The 15,079-nt window shown below is 36.7% G+C and overlaps 1 protein-coding gene across 4 annotated transcripts in view; it reads right to left on the reverse strand.

Moving 5' to 3' along the window:
- SNX14 (sorting nexin 14) overlaps positions 1–15,079 on the reverse strand; it is a 98,764-nt gene that overhangs the window by 49,346 nt on the left and 34,339 nt on the right. For all 4 annotated transcript variants that reach the window (XM_011953495.1, XM_011953499.1, XM_011953498.1 and 1 more), the window contains 6 exons: positions 12,079–12,163; positions 4,129–4,285; positions 2,728–2,803; positions 1,938–1,982; positions 1,750–1,830; positions 1,545–1,659 (listed from right to left, as the gene is read on the reverse strand). In XM_011953495.1, coding sequence (XP_011808885.1) covers positions 1,545–1,659; positions 1,750–1,830; positions 1,938–1,982; positions 2,728–2,803; positions 4,129–4,285; positions 12,079–12,163 — 559 coding nt within the window. The remainder of the gene's footprint in view (positions 1–1,544; positions 1,660–1,749; positions 1,831–1,937; positions 1,983–2,727; positions 2,804–4,128; positions 4,286–12,078; positions 12,164–15,079) is intronic.

Below are 15,079 nucleotides of genomic sequence, written 5' to 3' on the forward strand. Positions count from 1 at the left end.
TCATTAAGAAGATAGAACAATCTTAAATGTATCTGCACCTGGTTAATAGTTATAAAGTAATAAAAGATATATGTATTCATACAATGGAATACCACTCAGCAAAGAACAAACAACATATTTATTTATTTATTTATTTTTGAGACAGAGTCTCACTCTGTCACCCAAGTTGGAGTACAGTGGCACGATCTCAGCTCACTGCAACCTCCACCACTCGAGTTCAAACAATTCTCCTGCCTCAGCCTCCTGATTAGCTGCGATTACAGCCATGAGTCAACACGCCTGGCTAATTTTTGTATTTTTGTCAAGACAAGGTTTCACTATGTTGCCCAGGTTGGTCTCGAACTCCTGACCTCAACTGATCCACCTGTCTCGGCCTCCCGAAGTGCTGGGATTATAGGCATGAGCCACCACGCCTTGCCCAAACTACTTATTTAGACGAAAACATAGATGAACTTGAAAAAGCATTATCCTGAGTGAACGAAGCCAGGCACAAAGGAATACATATTATGTGATTCAATCTATATAAAAAAACTATGCAGGCAAAACTAATCGGTGGTGAGAGAAATGAGACTAGCGATGGCTTTGGCAGGAGTACGGGAAAGAGTGGATCTCTCGGGAAGGATCCTAAGGAAATTTTCTGGGCTGATAGAAATAAATGTTCTAGATCTTGATAAAGATGCAGGTTACATGGATGTACACATGTGCAAAACTGATCAAACTATACATTTAAATTCTATGACTTTCACTGTATAAATTATACCTCAATTTTTTAGTTATATTTTAAAAAGAAATTAAATGCATTAAAAATAATTTTTTCACAGTCTATAAAGTTTCTTACAAATCCAATAATCTATAAAGCTAGAGAGCTTATAATCAAAATGAGGCATTTTTATATTTGATAATTTAATCAAAACAATCCTTTACAAAAACTGTGAAGTGATATTGACATGGGTTACAGTTTGGGTCTTTAATATATTTTCATTATACTGCACTTTTAGTAGCTTTTATTTTTCTGCTACTCAGATTTGAATGAAGTTAGTGACAGATTATTTCCCAATCTGGAAAGGAGTGGGCACTTGGGAGAAACTCACAGATGCTGTTAGAAAATCGAGTAGATGGCTGGGCGCGGTGGCGCATGCCTGTAACCCCAGCACTTTGGGAGGCCGAGGTGGGCAGGTCACCTGAGGTCGGGAATTCAAGACCAGCCTGACCAACATGGAGAAACCCCGTCTCTACTAAAAATACAAAATTAGCTGGGGTGGTGGCATACGCCTGTAATCCCAGTTACTCGGGAGACTGAGGCAGGAGAATCGCTTGAACCCGGGAGGTGGAGGTTGCAGTAAGCTGAGATTGCACCATTGCACTCCGGCCTGGGTGGGCAGCAAGAGCAAAACTCCATCTCAAACAAAAAAAAAAGAAAATCGAGCATATGAAATTTAGTACAATGATAGATGGGTACCACAACATCAGATCTGATTTAAAATATTCAAATACATTAAAAGGTTTAAAAATTACTTTTCTTAAAATACACAGGTAAGCCTCACCCACAGTCAAACAAAACTGCAACACGTGCACTGCTCCTTCTTGTTTCAGAAAGTTCATAAAACGAAATAGAAGATCTTGTTGCTCTCTGATTTGCTTCAATTCTAACTTCAGCACCTTGACATAAGAGAAAGATTAAGTTTAAGCTACATAAATGAGTTCTAAAATTGTTTATATCAAAAAGGTGTTATTGCTGAAAATTCTTACAGATGGCTTTTTATTTCTAGGTTCTGCAAATTTCTGCAAGAATGGAACCAAAGGAGAAGCTGGTTCAGTTGCTTTTTCAGGCTTTGAAAGAAAGAGAATTATTAACTCAGTAAAATTCCCACTTGATTTGACATACAAAATCAAAATTCAATGCAATCTGAAGTGTTTTCTAATTATTCAATACTCACTGGACTGTCATCTATGAAGATGATAAGCAAATGATTCACAGTATCCTAGTGGAAAATAATAAACATAAGTCAAAATAATTCCACTACTGTATTCTCCCCAGAATTTTCATAACTTGTATCATATTATGTAAGTTTCTAGAAAAATGAAAAAATAAATGGACCAGTGGTAAAAAATATGCACATACGTATTACAGCAGGAGTTTTTTTACATCTACAAAAGAGGTTCTTAACCTTTGTGAAAATGGACAAATAAAAGCTATTCTGATTTTGGCATTTAAAATATTTCTAAGTCATTCTTAATTCTTCAAAATCTTACTGGATCAAAGGTAGAAGCATCCGATGTGTCCATCAATGGATGAACAGATAAGCAAAACATGTTATACACATACAATAAAATATTACTCAGCCTTGTAAAGGAAGGAAATTCTGACACATGCTACAACATAAATGAACCTTGAAGACACTACGCTAAGTGAAATAAGCCAGTCACAAAAAGACTCATACTTATGATTCCACTTATATGTGGTACCCAGAGTAGTCAAATTCATGGAGACAGAAAGCAGAATGGTGGTTGCCAGGAGGGCTGGAGGGAGGAAGGAATGAGGAGTTACTGTTAACAGATGTAGAGTTTCAGTTTCATAAGGTGAAGAGTTCTGGAGATGGGGAATGGGGATGTTTGCACAACATGAATGTTTTCAATATCGCTGACTATATACATAAAAATGTTTAAGATACTAAATTTTATATTAAGTGTAATTTGTAACAATTTAAAAAAAAAAATAAGTCTTACTGGATCAGCTAGGAAATCCAAAGAAGGAAGGAACACAGAGCCAGACAGAATCTCTCTTATAAGTAAAGTCAAAGATCTGGAAAAAGAAATAACTGTTTATATTTCGTGATTTATATTAGTTCTTAACTTTCAAGGGCATATGAATTACCTAAGGATCTTGTTAAAATGGAGACTATAATTCAGTAGGTCTTGGTTAAGCCCTAAAATTCTGCATTTCTAACGAACTCTCACAACCAGTGTTCATGCTACTGGTTTGCAGACCACACGTTGAATAGCAAAGAGTTAGAGTTCTTACTTGGCTAAAATAAAATATTACTTAAGAGAAAAAAAAAGTATTCCTTCACAGGAGGAACGTGGAGGACATTAGGAAATACTCTCTATTGGCTGGGCAGGGTGGCTCATGCCTATAATCCCAGAACTTTGGGAGGCTGAGGTGGGGGGAATCACGAGGTCAGGAGTTCGAGACCACTCTGGCCAACATGATGAAACCCCGTCTCTACCAAAAATACAAAAATTAGCTGGGCGTGGTAGTGCATGCTTGTAATCCCAGCTAACGGGGAGGCTGAGGCAGGAGAATCACTTGAATCTGGGAGGTGGAGGTTGCAGTGAGCTGAGATCACGCCACTGAACTCCAGCCTGGGCGACAGAGCAAGACTCCATCTCAAAAAAAAAAAAAAAAAAAAAAGAAAATACTTCCTACCTAAGAGTACTTAACTGTTTAATACATATTTAAATTAATATTTAACATTATAAATATATTTATAATCATATTTACTATTATAAACTAGTCTAGTATAAAAATCATGCAGTTCAAAATACTAAAATAATTTTAAGAATCACATAAAAATTTTAAACAAAAAGTAGTATTTAAAGTACATCACTTTAAATATCACTAAAAATAAGACATGATTACTTCTCTAACGGTTATTAGGGTAAGAGTAACAAGATAACTTATGGAATAATCTAAACATGCTCCAGCCAGAAAAAGGAAGAACAGACTAAATGACCTCCGATTCTTTTTCCCAGTTGGATACCTTGAAACATAAACTCATCTATACAGTTTAAGTGTTTTTGCCTATTATAGTTACAATGTGCATGTCTTTAAAGGGGAACACCAATGAAATAAAATATAATGATATGAAAAATTAATTTTATTCATATGTCCAAGATCAGTTTTAAAGAAAAATTCTAAACTACACAACACACCACAAATAGCACTTAAATTGGCATTTTAAGACCATAATTAATAAATTATATATTAATACTTTAATAAATTTTTTCAAATAAAAAGCTATTCATAGGCTAACCTCAAATTTTAGTGTACTCCTATCATAATCAAAAATAGCAATATACATATGGCATGTTATGCAAATACTATTATATTGTCTAGTCTTTTTATACCTGCAGTCTGTTGCTTTAGGAGGCAAAATATAAGGAAAAAGCAGTTCAGTAAGTTTCCTTAAATAGTGTAATTCATCTCTTCGACTTCTCAAAGCAACATGAAGCTCTGGACCATATTCTTCTAAAGCAGCTTGCTGTAAAAACTCTGTATTTTTTACTATAGAGATCAAAGATAAATATTGAAACAAGTTAAGTGACATTAAATAATTTCGGTCATTTCCACTAACAAATAGAAAAGCATGGGCTGGTGGGCGTGGTGACTCATGCCTGTAATCCCAGCACTTTGGGAGGCCGAGGCAGGCAAATCGCTTGAGACCAGGAGTTCGAGACCAGCCTGGTCAACATGGTGCAGACCCGCCTCTACAAAAAATACAAAAATTAGCCAGGCATGGGGGCACACGACTGTAGTCCCAGCTACTCAAGAGGCTGAGGCAGGAGAATTGCTTAAATCCAGGAGGCGGAGATTACAAGGCTGCAGTAAATGGAAATGTTTCCAAAAAAGTATGTAACCAAGTCATTCCTTCCCTAACCTCTTTTCAATGTGCACTTTATTAAAAGTCTGCTTATTTTGCAATAAATTGATAAATGGACCCTCTTGCAAACAAAAATTTAAACTTATGTCTCTACAAGTTATATAAAATAATAGCAAATGATTAAGTGGAAAAAATTACAGAAAACAACTTTTACAATTTCTAGCACACATAAGGCTTTTGTTGCCAAATGCTATATCTTCTTTATCCTCTCCAAAAGCAAAAACTATCCTACTCAAAATTATCATTATTATTTTGAGACAAGGTCTCGCTGCGTCACCCAGGCTGGAGGTATGCAGTGGTGTGATCTCGGCTCACTGTAGCCTCAACCTCCTCGGCTCAAGCGATCCTCCCACTAGAGCCTTCAGAGTAGCTGGGCCCACAGGCGGGCATTCCTGTGCCCGGCTAATTTTTGTATTTTTTGTAGAGATGGGGTTTTGTCATGTTGCCCAGGCTGGTCTCAAACTTCTGAACTGAAGCAATCTGCTCACTTCAGCCTCCCAAATTGCTGGGATTATAGGCCTTAATTTTTCTTTTCTTTTTTTTTTTTTTTTGAGGCAGAGTTTCGCTCTTACCCCCAGGCTGGAGTGCAATGGCATGATCTTGGTTCACTGCAACCTCCACCTCCCAGGTTCAAGCAATTCTGCCTCAGCCTCCCTAGTAACTGGAATTACAAGCACCCGCCACCACGTCTGGCTAATTTTTATATTTTTTGTAGAGACCGGGCTTCACCATGTTGACCATGCTGGTCTGGAACTCCTGACTCCAGGTGATTTACCCAACTTGGTCTCCCAAAGTGCTGGGATTACAGGCATGAGCCACTGCACCTGGCTTCAAAATTCTTCAATTGCATCTGCTTTCACATCCAAGTAACCTTTTAAAGCAGTTAGAGTATCAAAACATGCCCTCAGCCCTCAGACAAAATGGAATCCCCCTAGCTGAGAAACTCAAATAAAATAGATCCAGGCCACTATAGCTGGTGAGGAAGCAGTTATATACTCTGTGTTCTCAGAAAGATGCTATGAAACTTTTTCATACGACCTCCCTTTCTACAATCAAGCAAAACCAGTTCCTGTGGCTGGAAATCCCCTCCCTCTAGAAGCGATTTCAAAGAAACATCTGTCAGATTTCTGGTTTTGGCCCTGGAAACCAACCAATCAGGGCTCCCCTGAACCAACCAATGTAAGCTCACCTGTTCCAGCCAATCAGGATTCAGCAGTATCAACCAATCAGAACTCAGCTGCACTGACCAATCAGATTGTAATCCTTCATCTGCATAAAGAGGCCTGATTGGGAACCTGGGAAGGAACTCTTGCTATAAAACCAGAACTCTTTGTCCTCTGGAATGCAGCTTTGTTTCAGAAGAAGGTTATGTTTCCCTGGTTTGCAAACTGTTCCCTGAAATGAAGTCTCTTTACTCTCAAATCCCTTTTCAGAGAACTTGTGTTCACAATAGAATCTGGCTTCATTGGTTACGCTCTGGATCTTCTGCCCAGAGCAGAGGACATAGGAAATATAATACTATTTAAAGTAGAAACCCATGAAAGGATAGATTTCTTAATAAATACTAACTGATAATAAAAGTTATGTTAGCAAAGTTTTTTTTAGACCTGGCAATAACTAGTATTTTCAAATGTAAAATTAATAGTATTGCTCCTTTTTATAGACCTCAAAAGACTAAGTGGAAAGGCAAGTGATGCTTTTCCCTTTCTGCACTCGGTGCAGTTTTTTCAAATCATGGAGTCTGTGTTGGCAATCTTAACCCTAATTCAATGGCATTTATTTTACAACTATTTCCTTCTGTGTTTATTGAAATAGAATGCAAGCATATTCACACACCAAAAAAAGGCATTATATGCATTCCAAAAGTGTGAGTACTGAGATGGAGCAGCAATCCTTAGGGGCCTGCCAGGACCCCCAGCATAAAAATAAAGAAAAAACTTTTGAGTCCCAAGGGAAATTGCAGGCACCTAAGCTAGCCCTACAACCAGCAATTAGGAAAGTGAGTGAATAACTTGCTAAACAAGAAAATAATAACATAAACAACAGCCGCCCAAGTAAGCCAGAGTCACAGGATGTTTGGTTCCCTACAGAAACTAAAGATAAAATTGTAACATATGTCCTTGAATTATTTTTCAGAAACCTGGACCCCCACTAAATAGAACATGTCAACCACTGTCATGGAGACCTCAGACAAGGGGGAACTGAGGACTGAACTCTAACCACCGTTCTAAATTTCTTCCTGAGGGGCCTGGAGAGAGTTACACCCACAGATCAAGCCTTAACATTCCTTTCTGCTAACCCCAGGTTTTTAAGACAAAGCCTTGCTTTCTTAACCAACTGCAAACCAAAGACTCTCTGAATCCACCTATCACTTGTAAGTCCCCACTTCAAGATATCCCAGCTTTCTGAGTCAACCCATGTATAACCTCCATGTACTGACTTACAATTTTACATATAACTTTTGCTTCTTGAAATTTACCCCAAGTCTAAAAACCCTTGCTTGTATGCCACTGGGGAATTCAGGTCGTAAGCAGTAGCTGCTTGTTCTCCTTGTTAGCAATAAATGCCTCACGTTCCCTTGCTGCAAATCCCAGTGTCAGTGCTTGCTTTTTTTCTGCACACTGGGAAAGCAGACCCAAGTTCAGCTTGGCAACAGTACTAAGAAGGTAAATCAAGGCTATCTGGACTTGTGGGTCTAAAGCGGAATTAGCAAAGGACATAGTTTTTATAAGAAATGCATTTTAAATTATTTGCCAAGCTGTTTTTCATTAGAATTTGGGGCATGGGTCTTTTAGAAATTTATATCATGAACATAAAAGTCAGAACTCTCTGTACAGTATCCTAGCACAGTAAGCTGTGCTAAGTCCCAGTTCTACTTCTTGATTGATAAGATTTTAAACAAATGAAACAATCCCTTTGAGCCTTAGAATCTGTATCAGGCCGGGCACGGTGGCTCACGCCTGTAATCCCAGCACTTTGGGAAGCCGAGGCAGGCAGATCACAAGGTCAGGAGATCCGAGACCATCCTGGCTAACACGGTGAAACCCAATCTCTGCTAAAAAATACAGAAAAAATTAGCCGAGTTTGATGACAGGCACCTGTAGTCCCAGCTACTCAGGAGGCTGAGGCAGGAGAATGATGTGAACCCTGGAGTCAGAGCTTGCAGTGAGCCAAGATTGCGCCACTGCACTCCAGCCTGGGCAACAGAGCAAGACTCCTTCTCAAAAACAAAAAAGAATCTGTATCAGTAAACAGTTATTAACACTGAAAAGTCATAATATAATATAGATAAGTAATTATAATATTTAGTGTGATTAAGCATTCATACATAATATATAAATTAAATCACCAGATTGGAATCTACTATGGTCAGACATAAGGGACTTTTATAATCTAGGTGATAAGAAATTAAAGGAATCAGGCAAAATATTTTAAAGTGGGGGAAAACACCTTAACTGGGAATATAAGCAAAACAGAGATGCTAGAATACAAAGCACGGATTAATTTCCACTGAACACCAGCATATTTAATGCCTAATTAGTTGGCAGTTTTCAGACCACAAAAGGAAAGGTCCACAAAATCCATGATAAAGAGATATCTTCAGGTTGAAAGTCTGGAGTAAAGTCCCACACAATCATTATCCAATTTACATTATATATATATGTATATAAATGTTGAATATACACATATATTCATATATTGCATACATATATATATATTCAACATTTCTAAGAGCCATGGAAGTACTTACATAGACAACTTCTATATAATGCCTACTCTCAAGAAGAAGATTAAGCAGAGAATGCAAAGACAGAGAAGACAACTATGGATGAAGAAATGAAACTTTACTTCCCGAATTATGCTCACATGTAGAGCCAAAGAACTTAGAAAACAAATTTATACATTAAAAGAAATGAAAAATCAAAAATTTGAAAACCTTTTTTTACAAGTCTATCTAATTTACAATCAACATTTAGAACACTGGGATCTTGGGATAAAACAAGAGCCCTCCTAATTCTCTGAGCCTTTACTTCTATGGACTTCATTAATTATGATGATTACAATGTTATTAATGAATCCAATCTAACATTTGAGGGTGACTTTATAATTGAGGATGATTTTTTACATAGTAGCAAATTAGCAACTCCTCTCACAAAAATTCAATGATAAATTTTAGTCAAATTAGTTTATATTATATATCACTCTCCTTTTTTATTCTTCTTTTTTTCAGACAGGGTCTTGTTCTGTTGCCCAGGCTGGAGTGTAATTGGGTGATCACAGCTCACTGCAGTCTCAAACTCCTGGTCTCTAGAAATCCTCCTGCTTCAGTTTCCCAAGTAGCTAGGACTTACAGGCACATGCCACCACACTCAGCTAATTTTTTTACTTTTTTGTAGAGACAGGGTCTCACTATGTTGCCCAGGCCTGTCTCAAACTCCTGGGCTCAAGTGATCCTCCAGCTTCAGCCTTCCAAAGTGCTAGGATTACCAACGTGACATATATATATAACGTCACTCTCATAGAGACAAACTAATTTGGGGATTTTACTAAACTCATCAATTCTACTAAAAGTTAAAAGATGACTCCATTTACTCATAGTCTAAGAGGCTTCTTGTCTTTGTCTTTAGAACAAAATTAAAACTGTATTAAAAATAATTGTCCCACACAAAAATCTACAAATGCTTATAACGGCATTATTTATAATTGACAAAAATTGGACCAAGATGCCCTTCAATTGGTGAACGGATAAACAAAGTGTGGTATATCCACACAATGGAATATAATTGAGTAGTAAAAATAAATGGGTTATCAAGCCATGAAAAGATAAAAGTTAAATGTATATTGCTAACTGAAAGAAATCCATCTGAAACATATTGTATGATTCCAACTATATAACATTCTGGAAACGTCAAAACTGTAGAGACAGTAAAAATATCAGTGGTTGCCAGGGATTCTCAGAGGAAAGAAGGATGAACAGAGAAAGCACAGGGGATTTTTAGGGCAGGGAAACTATTCAGTATGCTACTGTAATGATGAATACATGATTATACATTTGTCAAAATCCATAGAATGCATAATGTAAAGAGTAAAAACTAATGTGGCCAGGCATGGTGCTCATGCCTGTAATCTCAGCATTTTGGGAGGCCAAGGCGGGTGGATCAGCTGAGGCCAGGAGTTCAAGACCAGCCTGGTCAACATGGTGAAACTTCATCTCTACTAAAAATAACAAAATTAGCCAAGTGTGGTGGTACAGGCCTGTAATCCCAGCTACTTGGGAGGCTGAGGCAGGAGACTCACTTAAACCCAGGAAGCGGAGGTTGCAGTGAGCCGAGATCATGCCACTGGACTCCAGACTGGGCAACTAGAGCAAAACTCCAACTCAAAAACAAACAAACAAACAAACAAAAAACAGCAAAAACCTAAACTACAGACTTTAGTTAATAATGATGTATCAATATTGGTACACTGATTATAATAAATGTATCAAGTAATGTAAGATGTCAATGCTAGGAAAAAGTGAGAGTATATGAGAACTCACTGTACTTTCTGCTCAATAATTCTTCTGTAAATGTAAAATTGCTCTAAAACATAATATCTACTGATTTAAAGAAAAATACTTCTCCTATACATTCTTCTGACAGTAAAGCAGCCTTTACAACACGACAATTAAGTTATATGTACTTGGCCAGGCACAGTGGCTCGCACCTGGAATCTCAGCACTTTGGGAGGCCGAGGCAGGCAGACTGCTTGTGCCCAAGAGGTTGAGACCAGCCTGAGCAACATAGTAAGACCTCATCTCTAAAAGAAAAAAAAATTTTTTTGCAATTTAAAAAGAAAAAGAAAGTTATGTGTACTCAAACTCTTTCACATTCATCTTTTTTTTTTTTTTTTTAAAACATTCATCTTTTTTTTTTTTTTTTTTTTAGATAGAGTCTTGCTCTATCTATTAGGCTGGAGTGCAATGGCACAATCTCTGCCTACCACAACCTCCGCCTCCTGGGTTCAAGCCATTCTCCTGCCTCAGCCTCCTGTGTAGCACCACCACACCTGGCTAATTTTTGTATTTTTAGTAGACATGGGTTTCACCATATTGGCCAGGCTGGTCTTGAACTCCATCTGATCTCAAGTGAGCTGCCCACCTCAGTCTCCTAAAGTGCTGGGATTACAGGCATGAACCCACCACACCCAACCTCATCTTTTTTTTAAAACTATGTTGAAGGTAAAATTATTTTTACTTGTTATAAGATGAACACAGAATAATTTTTAAATATATAATTTAAAACAATTCTGACATCTGAGGAAATACTCATATCAAAGGGCAAATAAACTAATAATTTCATTTAACTTCAAATCTACCTACAGCATAATTGCCCAAAGTGTTTTTTGATTAAAATAATTGATACTATGTGGGGGGGAAAAGCGGTTCCAGGCTCAAATGAATTTGGAACGTACTACGTTAAAGTTAAAGCTATTTCACTGCTGCAGGACTACCCAAAACTTTTGGTATGCTCCTACCTATGGGAATTTCTACAAGGGGAATACAATAGTAATTAATAAAAAATATGACCATGAAACCTCTTCTGGTCATATGGTCATGTGTGTAGAGTGGTATTCTGCAGAAGATACTTCAGAAACCATTGACAAAAAAGAATACCAAATGCAAATACAAGGAAAATCTCAGTTTCACGAACTAAGTATAGTGCATAGAAGTAGTTTTGTTAAAAAGAAACATTTTAGAGCTTGATCTTAGAGCATGAAAAGTCTCAAATGAGGATTCCACTCATTCACTCAGAAAAGATCTTGCAAGATATGGTAAGGAAAGGAGGAAAGGAAAGAAGGAAGGGAAAACATTTAATGAACATATGCTATGTGCAAATCATGATAGTAAAAAGGACAGAACATACATGAGAAGCAGCAAACAGGTCATCGTGGCTAAAGCATAATATAGTGAAAGACAAGACTAGATCTAGTATCTGACTAGACAAAAAAGGATTTAAATACACAGTTTAGACGCTATGACAGTCACTGAATTTTTTTTAGCAGAAAGACAATATGAGACTTGTCATATCATAAAAGTAACCTAGCAGCAATAAAAAGGATGGGCTAGAATAGATCAAAACCATTGAAATCATTAAGGAGAAAGGGTGAAGGGAAATGAAAGCTACTTCAGAGAAACAGATTATCATTCAAAACTGACTAAGAGTGTCAGCGGTAAAGTTAGCTTTTAATTTTTAAAGGTTTTCAAGTTTTCACACATTATTAACAAACTACTGAAAGAGATTTCAGTTTAAAAGAATACTCTCACATCAACTGTGAATATATAAGTTAATGAATCAGTACTCATATTTAGATATTTCAGGTGAAAATTGGTGTATAAAAACAAAATCACTCAAACTATAGTAGAAAACTGTATTACCTTTCTGTCTGGCTTTAACTATCACTTCTATATGCTTCATTGCTGCTTTTAATAGTTTCTTGGTTATAATAGATGGAATATCCACCTAGAAAAATTCAACATTAAAACTTTTAAAATAATTATCACTAAGTTACAATGGCAGGTACACTACAATTATGATATTGGAATATATCTTAAAAATTAGAAGTATTCAGAATCTTTCAAAAATAATACTTTATATTCCTGCATCATACTAAACTGTAACATTAGATAATTTTTTTAACCACAGTACTGAAAATTAATCTTAATATGTATACCTTAAATACTAAATCTTTCCCACAAAATAGTATCTTTATTCCTAGCTTCTTTACATGTTCTTTGTATTAAATGCATTCAAGGAAAACTCCAGTAACTTATTATTCCTTTGATGTTGTAAATTTGTGATTAGTAAGAAATTACTTGAAAATGAACTTCCTCATTCAGCTTACAAGATAAATCCTGGTTTGTTTTTTGGGTTTTTGTTGTTTTTTGAGACAGGGTCTCACACCGGCTGCCCAGGCTGGAGAGCAGTGGCACCATGTCACTGCAGTCTAGTCTCCCAGGCTCAGGTGATTCTCCCACCTCAGCCTCCAGGGTAGCTGGGAATACAGGCGCATGGCACCATGCCCAGCTAATTTTTTGTATTTTTTAGTAGGGACGGGGTTTCGCCATGTTGCCCAGGCTGGTCTCCAACTCCTGGACTCAAGTAATCCATCCACCTCAGCCTCCCAACAGCCTCCCAAAGTGCTGGGATTAAAGGCATTAGTCACCATGCCCAGCAGGAATCCTGGCTTCAAGATATATGGAAACATCCTATTTTAGAATAAAATTAAATTTCATCATTCCCCATCAAGATTTTTCAACCTAAAGGCTAGAAGCTGCAGTGATTATGATAGGTTAGTGAGGGAGGGCTGAGGACTTATAAGCACACACAGAAAACAGGAAAAATAATAACTAAAAATAAATTATAAATAAATCAACAAAAAGTATATTTATTGGACTTCAACAGGCCTGTATTCCACCATAAAACTTAATACATTATATATTTCCTTTAGCAAAGGCATGAGAAAATTCCATCACAATAGTGTTAATTTTTCAATTCTTCTTAAACCCCATATTAAGGAAGGGAACAAAATCCCAGGGTGATTAATCTAGTAAGTATGATGGATCATAAACCCCCAAATTTTAATGATTTGCTGATAAAACCCAGATCAAACACATTCAGGAAGAAGGGACATTCTTGCTAGTATTACACCTCGTCGAAAATAACATCACTCTTCATTTGCCCTTGGCCAGTTGGTACTCGCTTATAAATTACTCTCATATTTATCAAATAAACAAGATGTTATAGTTTTCAAACAAACATTTTGTAAAATCTTGTCTTCTGAGAATACTCAGTAAGATTTTTATTTGTAAGTCCCACTTTAGGGAATTCAGGTCAGAATTAAAATGGTAAAATAATGGGTTTGTCGCTAACCTTTGATTTTTAAAAAATTGTAGACCCTAAATGAATCTTTGTTTTCATTATTCCCAAACTTCCAATTTACATTATGCAGGCAACAGAATCATGAACAGAACATTGTAGAAGGAATAAGATGACCAAGGCCTAATCTTTTGCCCTTTAACATCTGCTAACATCTGCTAACACTTTAACAAAGTTAATACCTTTCTATAAAATGAATATAATAATGACCCATTTATCTTCCAGGATAATGATGCAGATAAAATAGGAGCCATCATATAATTCAGAAAATCAAAGAAAATATTTTGCGAATCATTTATCTGATAAAGGACATGTATCCACATAAATAACTTTTACAACTCAGTCATAAAAGAAAACCCAGTTAAAATGCAGGTAAGGAATCTGAACAGACATTTCTTCAAAGAGGCAGACAAATGGCAAATAAGCATAAAAGTTCTCAACATTATTGGCATCAGGGATATGCAATTCAAAACCACCATGGAATATCATGTCACATCTACTAGGATGGTTAGAATAAAAGAGTGAGATTATAACTAGTTCTGGCAAGGATGTGGAGAAATTGAGATCCTCATATACTGCTGATGGGAATGTAAATGGTGGAGCCACTTTGGAAAACAGTCTGGCAGTTACTCAAATTGTTAGACACAGAGTTACCATTTGATCCAGCAATTGTACTCCTACGTATATACCCAAGATAAGTGAAAATATATATCCAACAACAAAAAGAAAACTTGTACACAAACGCTAATTGGTACATAACAGACAAAAGGTAGAAACAATACAAAGGTCCATCAACTGATGAATGGATAAACAAAATGTGGTACATTCACACAATGGAATATTAGCCATAAAAAGAGTGAAATATTGATACATTCTACAACATAACAGGGATAAACCTTGAGAACATTATGCTGAGTAAGGAAACCAGTCACAAAAGGCCACATATTTTATGATTCCATGTATATGAAATGTTCAGAATAGACATACAAATCCATAGATATACGAAGAAGATTTGTGGTTGGCTATGGATGAAGGGATAGAAGAGGTGATGTTAATGGCTAGAGGGTACAAGGTCTCTTTCCGGGTGATGAAAATGTTCTAAAATTGACTATGGGGATGGTTGTACAACTGAATATGCTAAAAACTATTAAATCATATACTTTAAATGAGTGAATTACATGGTATGTAAATTATATCTCAATAAAACCATTAACAAAATACATACATATATACCTATAAAACACTCCAAGTATGAGGTGCTATTAATTTAGAATCCGCTAAGCTAGTCCAAAGCCTAACATAGGCCTGGCACAGTGGCTCACACCTGTAATCTCAGAAATTTGGGAGACCGAGGCGGGTGAATCACTTGAAGTTAGGAGTTCGAGACAAGTCTGGCCAACATGGTGAAACTCTTGTCTCTACTAAAAATACAAAAATTAGCCAGGCGTGGTGGCGGGCACCTGTAATCCTAGCTACTCCGAAGGCTGAGGCAGGAGAACT

The sequence above is a fragment of the Colobus angolensis genome, unplaced genomic scaffold (assembly GCF_000951035.1).
Source record: "Colobus angolensis palliatus isolate OR3802 unplaced genomic scaffold, Cang.pa_1.0 Scaffold362, whole genome shotgun sequence".
Taxonomy (NCBI): Eukaryota; Metazoa; Chordata; class Mammalia; order Primates; family Cercopithecidae; genus Colobus; species Colobus angolensis.